Source organism: Prunus mume, linkage group LG2 (genome assembly GCF_029339155.1).
Source record: "Prunus mume cultivar Tortuosa linkage group LG2, ASM2933915v1, whole genome shotgun sequence".
NCBI classification, from domain to species: domain Eukaryota; kingdom Viridiplantae; phylum Streptophyta; class Magnoliopsida; order Rosales; family Rosaceae; genus Prunus; species Prunus mume.
Window position 1 is genome coordinate 24,745,380 of NC_142699.1, and position 13,254 is coordinate 24,758,633.

At 36.4% G+C, this 13,254-nt stretch overlaps 1 protein-coding gene across 1 annotated transcript; it reads left to right on the top strand.

Annotated features, from left to right (window-relative positions):
- Window positions 1-8,640: 8,640 nt before the first annotated feature.
- LOC148919897 (uncharacterized) lies at window positions 8,641-9,111 on the top strand. The gene has a single exon (XM_089044485.1). It carries the CDS (start codon window positions 8,641-8,643, stop codon window positions 9,109-9,111), a length of 471 nt encoding a protein of 156 aa, XP_088900611.1.
- The last annotated feature ends 4,143 nt before the right edge of the window (window positions 9,112-13,254 follow it).

Consider the following 13,254-nt stretch of genomic DNA (forward strand, 5'->3'; position numbering starts at 1 on the left):
CTACTCGCTTTGCACGTTAATATTTTCTTTGTAAAAATATTAATATTAATTGATTTGGGCCTAAACCAATTTAGCAACAAGTCCACAAAACCATTTTAGCTATGAGCCCAACTTCTTTAAACTTGGGCCAATATTTAATTTTCTGTCAATGAATTTTTTTATTTCAATAGCTATGCTACATCATTCTTGTGTACTTGGAAAGACAGGCCACCAATCAAAACTGAAGTGGTCCAACATGAGAACTGAAAAGTTACCTCACGCTAATAATAATCACTACTTGTTGCTCGGCAAATTGGAAATTGCAACTGTCAAATTGAGCCTCCTGAAAGTACTTCAGTTTCGACAAAAAAAAGTATTTCCAGTTAACTTAAAATTTAAATGGGTAAAAAGTATTGGGCCTTATCGCATCGTGTGTTCGACCGACTCGATTCATTAGACACCACTATTCCTCATATAGCTCGGACTATAATGAGTGGCAACTTATAAGGGGTAAGTTATAAGGGGTTCACTTTATAGTCATTTGATCAATCCAAGGGCTGGGGAGAATTGGGATAAAGTTGTGCAATCGGGTAGGTGAGGAACCCAAACCCGAATTTAATATCCAAAGCAATGAAGTTGGTCCCCCCCCCAAAAAAAAAGAAGAGAGGCAAGTTCGAAGTTTGAACAGAAAAAACCCATTGATCTAAAACCTATAGCTCAGAGAACCGCTAAGCTCGAGAAGCGGTTGAAGGCAACGGGCAACGACAGCGGCGATTGAAGGCAAAGGTTAACGACGGTTGAAGGCAACGGTAGAACGCAACTTCATTATCTAAACTGTGAAAAAGTATTTATTTTGAGTGGAAGGAGTAAATGCGTGGATTCTGAAACAATAAAAAGACGAAGCAGTGGAAGGGAAATGAGAGAAGCCGTATTCGTTGGAAGTGATAAGTTCCATTTGTGGAGCAAAGCCGCACAAAGACCCAGCACAGACACCTCGCGATTGTTCAATAACCAGCATTTGGTGAGTAATTTATGGAATTTGAGTTTAGGGTTAGGGTAACCGTTTTCCCCAATTTGTACAATGAATGTTGTTGGATTTGGCATCTCTTCTTTGTACTTCACTTGCATGTTAATTTTTGCTTGGGTATATGTTAAAAAACGAATGAAAATCAAGTCAATAACATGTCAATAATAATATGAATAAGGTAATGGTGTTGAATTGGAGGAGGCCCCCAAAACCTTCCACATTTGAAGCAGTGCAGAATGCAGATTATCTCTCTAGCGTTATAATATATATAATTTTTGAAATAAATATTATTTCTGTTGTTACTAAATTTGCCTGTGAAAAATGAGAACAGATAATAATAAACTCATGAATAAAAGTGCAAAGCATTTGAAAAAAGGTTGATTTATGATGATGCTGACTGAAGAAAAAGCTAGAAAGAAAGAAGGATGTGGCAATAGCTTAGCAAGCGGATAGCTGAGCAGATGCTTTGCTTTGCTTCCTTCTACCATCTTTCTTATTTATTTATTTATTTTGTGTTGTGTATGAGATGACAATAATTGTCATGTGTGTGAAGTGCAGAACTTGCCTAGATTGCACTCACACTCACTCATGCATCAACCATTGATTGGAGTTTGGATCCATAAATAAAACACATGCTATTGCTTGTAATTCACAGAATCATTGCATTAACAGGTATTTGCACAAAATTTGTCATATTGCTTTGATGATGTTAAAGCATGTGATCAGTAATCCCTATGCGCATGTACTTTGTAAAATTTGTAATGTGCTGGTTGACTATTTGTGTAAATACCAATGTGATTATGCAAATACGTGGTAGTATATGTGTTCACGTTATGTCATCTTGTATTTTAGGAAATGGGATCCAACATGGAGCTGGTATGGCCAGAGTCAGAGGCATATTCCTTACGGGTGAACAAGCTGCTCACATGCAAATTCATCCCTAGCTGCAATTGAGCGAAGTTGAGTGCCGAACAATTAGAACAATTCAAGACATCATGCTTTGACCATCTTCTGCATATAGATAAGATTGTTTCGCGGGCAGATTGTGCATGAGGTTGTGTTGCGTAGAGTAGCGGGGTAGGGTGTGAAAGACTTGGATGGACTGAGTTTCTTAATAGGGTGCGACGCGTTGCTCGGTTCACTCGTCAGATTTCTGTTTGATCACAGGGCTTCGTTTTGCGGAAGTGCCTGAAGTTTCGATGGAGAAACTGATGAATTTAGACTTTAGAAAAGATATTTTATAGACGAAGGAATTACATGTAATGCTTTAGAAGAGGCATTTCTGAGGTGCACAGAGGAAGATGACATCTACAAGCTAGCTCTTGTTTACTTTGCTGAGTTAGTGGTTTTGGGAAGGGACAAGCATTTAAACATCAATCTAAATTACTTGACCCTTGTAGAGGACTTGGATGCGTTCAACAGGCATCCGTGGGGTTCGGTGTCCTTTGACAAAACCCAAGATAGTCTGTTTTCTGCACCAACAAAGTATGTGAAAAGCTTTGAAAATGAAGAGGGAAAAGGGAATGGGAAAAGTAAGGTAACGGGAACAAGCCGGAGAAATGAGAAGGGCAAGAAGGATAACCATGGTGAAGTGCAAATGGGTGACTGGAGTTTTAAAGGTTTCACATATGTTTTCCAAGTATATGGTAATAATGTTCATGTCAGTTATGTTTTGTGGACTTTAAAACTTAAATAATAACTTTTGTCCTGTGAATTGTGTAGATTTGGGTATATGAATTAATTTCTAGAATGGCGGACCTGAATTACTGCAGGGTTGTTGATCCGACAGCTCTCCATATTTTGCGATGGAGAACTACTACGTTTGTTCCCGAGATTAGAAAGTTGAACAATTATTTTTTCCAGAGCAAAGAGGTTCGGTTTGTAGCCCTTGGAACTATTTATAAGATTCAATGAAATTATGAAGTAGAATGATTGCATATGACTCTTGTATGTATTCTGAAACAGTCAGTTCAGTTGGGGCGCTATGTCCGAGTGAAGAGGAAATGAGACAACCATATTGGAGTTGGCCACAGGATCGCCCTCTGTTGTCTCGGCAGAGTCAATTCCTTCTTCATGTGCTGACCTTGATGAGCTGAACAAGGCGGTAAGCTTATTGAGCTCTGAGTTGTTTCAAGTAAAGCGAGAAAAGGACGTCCTTGAGTTAAAGGTTATACGGATGGAAAAAATTTTGGACCACTGTTTAGGTCCTCATTTTGAGCAGGAAGTAAGAAGAGACATAGCTTTACTGAAAGAGAGGACGAATCGTTGTGTTGTGTCACATATATTTAAGGGATATGAGGAAGTGGATGACATGCAATGGGATGAAGGGCCAAGTAACAGAAATGAGGGAGAGGAAAATGAAGAGGAGGGGATTGAAGGGGGTGAAGGGGCAAGTAAGATAAATGAGGGAGAGGAAAAGGAAGAGGAGGGGATTGAAGGGGTGAAGGGGCAAGTAAGAGAAATGAGGGAGAGGAAAAGGAAGATGAGGGGATTGAAGGGGGTGAAGTGCAAAGAAAACCAAGTGAGGTAGAGGAAGCTCAAAGGAAAAGAAGTGAGGGAGAGCAAGTGAAAATAAAAAGCAGCAAGGGAGAGGAAGCGCAAAGAAAGAGCATTGAGGGAGAGGAAGTGAAAAGAAAAAGAAATGAGGGAGAGGAACTGCAAAGAAAAAGAAGTGAGGGAGAGGATCCGCAAAAAAAAAAGAAGGAAGGGCAAGGAAGTGAAAAGACGGAGAAGTGAGAAAAAGGAAGTGCAAAGAAACCAATGTGAGGAAGAGGATGATAAAGTTATGTTGCTTGGCAATGACATTGGCGAGAGCATGGAGGGGACAAAAGTTGAGTTTACTCTCGGGGACATTGATTTGGATCAACTTACAGCTGTGCTATCTCAGTTGAACGTTTGGTTGAATGATGAAGGTAAAGCTATGGAACGAGGGGTCCAATTACGGAAGAGGAAGAGGATTATTCCTATGTGGAAGATCTTTGAAGCTAGTGAATTGGTTCAAAAAAAATTTACCAGAGACAACCCGACTTCGGACGTTATACTCGATGAAGGCGATTCCGCATGATGATATGGTGAAATTGCTGAAACTTTGTTGGGAATGGCGCCATAACCCAAAGTAAGTCCCTTGTTTTTTGAGATAGAAGGCATGAGTGTATATATTTTTTAATTGTTGTGTTTTAAAACTTTTTTATATTCATAGTTTGGTGATGCAATTTGGCAACGTGGAAGCTGAGATTGAATTCTTCGCTTCCCTCGTCAAAGTTGACGGTTGGCTGAAAGAAGATGTAAGTTTAATTGATTATGCATTTGTTTGAATGTACATAGATTATGAGATTGACAAGAAAAACATGTGCAATACATTGATTTGGGGTTGTATCTCATCCGGAAGCGACAACAAGAGTTGGAGGAAGTAGAAATATCGGACTAGACAATGACCGATGTATTTTTTATGGTATGTGATGCAGGATGCATATGACCTAAATTGTTTAGTTTCCTAATTTATTTTTTAGTTTCCTATATTTTTTAGTTTTCCAAATCCTAGTAGGATTTCTAAGTTAGTTTTCCAAATCCTATTAAGATTTCTAAGTTTCCTATTTTATTAGGAATAAGATTTATGTTTTAGCTGGTGATTTTAATTCTATTGTCTCTAGGTTTTAGTTTGCTATAAATACCCCTATGCAGTTTTTTACAATTCAGATTTGAATATTGATTAAACATGCCTTTAAACTCTATGATTTCTGCCTGCCTTATACCTTTTCTTCCCTTCTGCTTTTCTTATCTTTTCTATCTTATTGCTCTGAGTGTTTAAACTAACACACCCAGGGCTGTGCTACATCAGTGTCATAGGCCTTGACCAAGTGCAGTTAATAATTACAAATTATCCATACTTGCTTTGTGGAGGTGTTTAACCATTGATTGTTTTCTATTCACAGAATCACATCCACACTTGCTTTGCAGATAATAAAAGAAAAAAAGAGCAAGTTGGGTGGAAAATTAGAACCAGTTTAGTGAACGTTGTAAATGGCAAGGTTCCGGCGTGTGGAATGGATTGGCAGAACGCATATAAGGTGTATGCCCCTTGTATGTTGACGAAGTATAAGCGTTGGGTGGCTCTAATGATTGCTCTGGTTCAGTGTGAAACCAAAGTGTACGATTCAATGGTTTCACTTATTCCAGATGAAATCTTAAAGGAAGAACTCGCCCCGCTTTCAATTACAATTCCAAATCTTCTCAACGCCATCGACTTTTATGAAGAAGGTGTTTACGCAAACAACTGCAGCCGAGATTGGTGGTGTCCGTGGCCAATACAACGTGTGGATGTTCCACAACAGTCTAATCAGTGAGCACAACTTTTTATTTAATTTTATTACTTTAATTCGTCAATTACGTTAGAATGTCATTAGTTGAATTGATCGAGTTTTTATTTTGCTTCAGAGGCGATTGTGGCATGTTCGTGTTGATGTATATTGAGCTTTTGAGTGCTGAGATTCCGTTAGCTACTTTCACCTCACAGAACATGCCCTTTTTTTGGTTGAAGTTGGCTGTAGAGATAGTACGAGGAGATGCTTACATGCCATGATATTGGTTGAACTTGGTTTAGGTACATGATGATTAAGTAGGTTTTGAGAATGTCCAATTTCAAACTTATGTAAATACACAATAGAGACCCACGGGTCCTTTTCGAATTCTACCTCTACTCCTCAATTCTTCTTCGTCTTTCTCAATCTTATAGTGTATTTTTGTACATATATTTAGATTTAAGTTATTGGACGAATAATAATTAGAACCAAAATAGTGGCAAATATTATAGTGAATGCATGCTTTCATTTCGATTAGTATGATATTACGCTACGTTTATTCTCATATTGTGCTAAATGTATATGGAGCTGGATGCAGAGCATAGACAGAAAAATGAAGAATATGAAATGGAGATGCTGAGGCTTGGTGAGGAGAAAAGTAAATGGATCTGTAAATCTATTGCACGTGGGCAATCTAAATGGATATGCAGATGCATTTTTGAAGTTAGACACATGTCATTCCCATACATAGAATATGCATCTGGAGTGTAAAGTTTTTTTGGATTTAATGAAACAAACATTTGTGTAATATTGGCCTAACTCCTTAACGACATTTACCTAACCTTAACCAAACTGCATTGAATTGAGATTTGAAGACTGCATATGTGAATGGGGAATGATGGCTTTTTAAGTGTATTACATCATTGCAAAGTGATATGTCATCATTTAACCAAGCCACCATTCCAAATATCAGATCCCAATCTTTAAGCCGTTCAACATGCCTTGACTTAATCGCAATGGGTTGCATCTTAAATAAGGTAATTTTGTAAGGGGAATAGGCGGCTATGGCCTCACTTCCAATGTTTTATTCAACCATGCCCTCTTTATAGAAACACATGAAAAAATGTCCCCAGGTGAAATGCTATAAAAACTCCCTATTGGTTCTGTACTGCCCCTCGGGTTTGAATCCCTCTCTCCTTTATAATCGGTTAATAAATTCGTTGATTTTCTTTATTTTATTGGTTTTGGGCAGCTCAGTAGCATAAAAGTAATGTATATTGGTGCGTCTATATTGCATGTCTGTTGGGTCTATATTGCTTGTCTATTGCGCGCATATCTAACATTTATTGCGTGTGTATTGATTTTTATTGCTTACGAAGGAAATAAATAACAATACACAGGCAACAGACCAGCAATATACACACAACAAACATGCAATATACACGCAACAGACATGCAATATATACGCAATAGACATGCAATATACATCAGTCCCTAATTACACCAACTATAAGGAAGTCGTATTGAATAGGACATTCTACTTAATAGTTGTTCTTCCTACTAAAAGAAAGAATAAGGACCGTTTTCCCCCTTAAATCTAACTCCTTAAATCTTACTTGAGTGGTACTTTTGCCCCCAATAAACATGCAATATTGGAGTAATAATATGCGATATACATGCAGTAAACACTCAATAAACCTTCAATAAACATTCAGTATCGGTTCAATAACATGTAAAATACATGACGTAAACAATGAATAAACCTTCAATAAACTTGTAAACAATCAATAAACCTTCAATAAACATTCAATATCATGCGATTCACATGCAGTAAATAATCAATAAACTTTAAGTATACGCAAATAAACAATCTATATACACTGAATAATTATACAATCTTCAAAAAAAAGGTATTGTCTTATTATTGCATCGTATGGGCCCTGTATTGTGATTTTATCGTCTTCGTATGACTTTATTTTTTTAAAGTAAGTGTTGGAAAGTTTTTACTGGGTTTCAGACAAATAAATGCTTTTGTTTCAAACAATAATTTAAACTCAATGCCAATCCACCTATTTGAAGAACAAAAATTACAAAATGAGTTTGAAAACTCATTGATGGTGCGTGCAACATGTGTTTTTGGGGAGAACTTTTACAATCCTTGAAACCGTGCACTTAATTGGTCATTAAAAGAACAAATAATATGACAATTGATACAACTAATAAAACTAATACCAAGTCTTTAATGGACTTCAGCATATTTAGCACTGTAGCATCATACGTGTCATCTTGTCTTTCCTTGGGAGGTTACATCAACCTATTCGAATCCATTGCAACTGGTGGCTTCCTAATTGCAGGCATCATATATGCAAAATAATTCTGTCAGAGTTAGACCTAGGTTTTTTCACCCACATACATATTCTGAAAATGAAAACTTACATAGGAGGTTAGACACTTCCAAAATAGCTTCCCTCGATTTTTATCTGATTTTGAAACCCGAAGCACCATTGCAGCTCCACAATATTGACACCTCTTTGTTTGAGTGGGAGATAAAGATGAAGACATGTTGAATCTTATCACTTGTACCTCTTCTCACTCAGATCTTCTCACTGAAACCTCTTCAGGACTCATACCTTCTCACTCATAGTTCTCAGTCATACCCATTCACTCATAACCCTAAACTTCTAACTTAGCTCTCTCTTATCTCTGCCCAAATCGAATTATATCATTCTTTTTTGTGTGTGGGTGGGTTGGTCACGATCTGGACACCTGTACTGTCAGAATTGTGACATCTTTTATCCCGAAAAGTAATATAATATTTCACTACCAAATATTAATCTGAAAATTGAGGGGACACTGCTTTAATATATTATTTTATTTATATTTCATTAAGGCAACTAGTTGGATAAGAATCCGTCATCATTGGTGTGAGAAAATGAAAAAGTATCTGATGGGACCTTCTGTGACTAGTCAGTAATCCATCTCATTTGTGTCATGAATTTGATGGAGGGAAAAGCCTAAAAATAGCTATGGAAATAGGTTATTAATTGACTTTTTGACTGTCTAACTCCCTTTGCATTTCGATGACGTTTTCCTTTCTCTTGTCTTGAGTTTTGGGTGTTAGGTTCAGTTTCTTTAAAAAGGGTCAACTTGGAAAAACCCCAAGGAAACACCTTTTCAAAACACTACAAACAGAGGCCAAAACAAAACCAAAACCCCATATATTCTCATTTCTCCCCTCTTCCACTCCTCAAATCGTTCCATTCCAAAAATATTTCAATGAATTCGAAACATTTCACTACACTCAGAGAAAAGAAAAGGAAGCATCTCCATTTGGATATGCCCCAAGCCTTCATCCCAGAGTTAGCTTGGTTTAAAGTGATGTTATACGTGGCAACCCAATCATCGGAAGATCTTTTTCGTATGTCATCTGTGTGCCCATTGTTCCTTACGTTGGCAAACATTCCACAAGTGTGGAACACCATTTCAATGGCAAAGTACCAAGACCATCCTAACTGGTACCATGCCACAATGCAGGTCCAGCATTTCTTGCAACAATGCAGGGCTTGCGAGAACCCTGAGTCGATATTTAGAGAAGTGTTCGAAGTGTTTTTCATGCAGGGTAATGTGGAAGCATTGAATGAGATGCGCATTGCAGCCACGACAGGCCATATGGAAGCAGCATATCTAGTTGGACTATTTGGCATGTCCGGAATTGGTGAATCAAAAGAGGATGCATTAGAATTCTTGTGTTCTTTGAATCAACGTAACAACATTGATATGAAAGGAACCAGGGATGCTTTGAGATGAAGATTAAGCCGAGTTTTCTCTGTTGGAAGACATATCGTAGATATGTTTGACTATGGGAAGATTAAGTTCAATCACTGCAGCGCTTGTAACAACAACGAATGGTGTTTTGTTATTCAAGGCTGGCCTACCTGAAGAAAAGATAAATCCTACCTTCTGAACTTGTTGCAATCGATGCAAATGGCACCGTGAGAGTGCTTTTTAGTTCAAGATGATGCGTATGTATGTTGTGCCAGGGAATCCATACCCTTATAATTAGTTGTAGTATGTTTTTACGATTTTTATGCATTGTGGACTTGCTTCTCTTAAATTCTAGGTTGGCTAGCTACGTTGTACAAATGTTGTTTTCTATTTCATGTTTTAATCTATTTTGTCTGCTGTTTGTGCTGTTCTAAACCGTTTTATATATAAATTTATAATATATGTTATATAGTGGAATAATTACTGACATAATAGACGGCTACGAATGACTTTTTACTGACACAGATATTTTGTAGAACTGTAATCTTAATATTTGGTAAACGAAAAGGCATGCATGGAGTAAGTATGTGTCTTTTCACCGGTGCTTGGGAATGACATTTTTCCACTTAGCATATCTCAAATGATTTGGTTACACGTTTCTTAAGCAAAACTTGAACAATGAATGACTTTGAATAATTATTTCCTGATGTTGTACAATGGATGGCTTGTATATTTCCATTTTATTTTTCAAAACATCCCTTAAACCTAAAAAAGAAAAAAAAAATAACAAATTGAAGAAGACAGAAACTGATTAGCACCAGAAATGGTCTATTTGCACGGAAAATAAAAATAAAAATAAAAATTTGGAGTAAATATAATTAACAAATGTACAAGCTAAAAGTAATATAACAAAAATAATAATAATAATTTAGGATAAATAATAATAAAATACTAATTTAGCGTAACCATGAAACAGGGAATTCAGGAGGAAGATGAAGTCTCAATGAGTTCGTAGCAATTTTCGGAACATTATTGTGATTTTTGTGTATTTAGTTATGAATTTCTAACAAAAAGTAATAAAATAATAATTTATGGTAAAAGGTAAGGATGTGGCCATGTTGACTGACGTACACTTGTCAAGTGGTGAAAGGTGACGAGCTGAGATCGCGTTAGGTGTCCATTTGGCAATTGTTTTGGTTTTTTTAGTGCAAAATTTTTTGAAAAAATGTAATAAATAGTAGAAAAATCCTAAAAATGCCTCGAAAAATACTCCGGCCTCCTTGTGAGGTTATAAAACGAGGGGAATCCATAAATCATCCATTTCGCAATGAAAAAATACAAATTGTTTTATATAACTCACTTTCCTCTTAACCCTAAGTATATATGTTCGTTAACTTTAACTTCAATAACCTACTTTAACAAGCATCTCCCGTTAATGTTCGGAATATTTTTTAAAATGCGTAACTATGAATTAGGGAATTCAACAAGGGAGATGGAGTCTCAATGAGTTCGTAGCAATTTTCGGATCATTTTTCTGATTTTTGTGTATTTAGTTATGAATTTTCTAAGAAAAAGTAATAAAATAATAATTTAGAGTAAAAAGCAAGGATGTGGCCATATCTACTGACGTACACTTGTTAAGTGGTGAAAGTTGACGGGCTGAGATCGCGCCAGTGTCCATTTGACAATTATTTTGGCTTTTTTCGTGCAAAAATCTTTGAAAAAATGTAATAAATAGTAGAAAAATCCTAAAAATACCTCGAAAAATACTCCGGCCTCCTTGTGACGTTATAAAACGAGGAGAACCCATAAATCATCCATTTCACAATGAAAAAAATCCAAATTGTTTTACATAACTCATTTTCCTCTTAACCCTAAGTATATATGTTTGTTAACTTTAACTTCAATAACCTACTTCAACAAGCATCTCACGTTAATGTTCGAAATTATTTTTTAAAATGCGTAACCATGAATCGGGGAATTCAGCAAGGGAGATGGAGTCTCAATGAGTTCGTAGCAATTTTCGGATCATTTTTATGATTTTTGTGTATTTAGTTATGAATTTTCTAAGAAAAAGTAATAAAATAATAATTTATGGTAAAAAGCAAGGATGTGGCCATATTGACTGACGTACACTTGTCAAGTGGTGAAAGGTGACGGGCTGAGATCCGGCCAGGTGTCAATTTGGCAATTATTTTGGCCTTTTTAGTGCAAAAATATTTGAAAAAAAGGTAATAAATAGTAGAAAAATCCTAAAAATGCCTTGAAAAATACTCCGGCCTCCTTGTAACGTTATAAAACAAGGGGAACCTATAAATCATCCATTTCGCAACGAAAAAATCCAAATTGTTTTACATAACTCACTTTCCTCTTAACCCTAAGTATATATGTTTGTCACTTTAACAAGTATATTTCCTTAATATTCGTTATATAATTTGTAATAATACAAGAATTAGTTTCCTTTGATATATGAGGATGTAAAATTATTTTTTTTTGTTATAATAATGTACATATATAATAATTGCACACTACTTCGAAGCCATCATTACAACTGCGCCTAGAGCTTTGAACACGTCAGAGATATTCAATAAGTTGTCCATATACAATTACACCTAGAGTTTTGGACACATCGGTGGTATTCAATAAGTTGTCCATATGACGCCGCATTGGGAATCAGTAATATATCTTCTATCATGTCCAATCACATAAACATATAATATAAAGAAATAAAGCAATAGTATGAGATGAACCAGTACAAAAAACAATATATAACTGGTACAAAATAATGTCATAACCTTGTCACAAAAGCACTCACAAATGCTTTTCCATAAACCTTGCCCTAACATATAATACATAAAGGCAACATTGCATATGATGCAACCATGCCCAAATTTGATACGTGATCACAAAAAAATGGACATGGCAGCAACATATGACCAAAGTAGATAGGCACTTTGCATCTCGTGTTATCGTAATTAAAGACATCAAAATATTAAGGTTGAAATCTTCTATAGTAGTAAGCATCAAAATAGGTTTGAAGCAGAGTTTAACGAAAATTCCAATTCCTCTGATTTGCCTCTACTCAAACACGAGAACCAAAATGGTTACTTCCCTTGCTGAGTATATTTGTTAACGTCGGAAATGGTAATAGATTACCAATCAAACCGGGGTACGACAAGTTTTGCATAGGACCGGAAGTAGTCGAATCCAGCTTGCATCACACGCTTCTTTGACTCCATTGCATTAGATGAGTTCTTGTATTTTTGAATAGCTACACTTCGAAGTCGTTTGTGTAACTTCGCCCTATCCAGATTGGCCTGCCTTTTGTCATCTTCAATTTGGCCTTCAGCAAATTCCAAACATGCCCTTCCCCTTTGGATTTCATCACCAAGTTGAAGATGCCTCTCCTTCCAGAAAGCAAGAACTCTTTCAGACTCAAAACTTCCAACAAAATGGTCATTCTGTCTAGGAATGTGACATTGCTTGTCTGGTGACTCACGTGCGTTTCAAAGGCGGTCTTTGTTTGGAGGGGTGTTTATTATGGTCACATCAAACTTGGTTAGTAAATCCATTCAATGGGGGGAGAGAGTTTCTGTGGAGGAGAGAGTTTCAGTAGATGGAGACAAATTCGGTGGAGGAGTGAGTTTTTTGTGGAGGGATAATTTCTATGAAGGGGGTGATAGTAATACCAATAAAAAAAGGGTTCCCGCCAAAAAAACATTTGGTTGACAATGTATAAATTAAAAAAGGTCTCATACAATCTAAGTTTAATCATAACTAGTTTGGTTAGTTTGGTTGGGTTCATTAACTAGATGTCACTTCCATTGAGTTTTTTTCAACCACTAACATTGGTGTAAGGAGAGTGTGAGGTTGACATGCTTGAAAAGCAAAATTTGACACATCTTTTTTTAAAATTGAAATAAAGTACATATGTTGACTACACGCAAGCTTTGGTATGTTGGTCTATAAAGCTATGTTCCATTTCTCAAACGAAATTGCATATGCAATCCTCATCCTCTAAAACAAATAGGATTATTCAAGCATGTCAACCTCTTCAGGCGCCAACAACACAATCAAAGATGAAAAATTGGGGTTGCAGGTTCCATTTTCACGTTGTACTCGCCGACCCTTTCCATTTTCAACATCATTTGGGAGTGAGGGGGACTCCGATGATCCATTAGAGGC

What these genes read in the sequence shown, in the direction of transcription:
- LOC148919897 (XM_089044485.1), top strand. Translation starts at nt 8,641, where the DNA reads ATGCCCCAAGCCTTCATCCCAGAGTTAGCTTGGTTTAAAGTGATGTTA.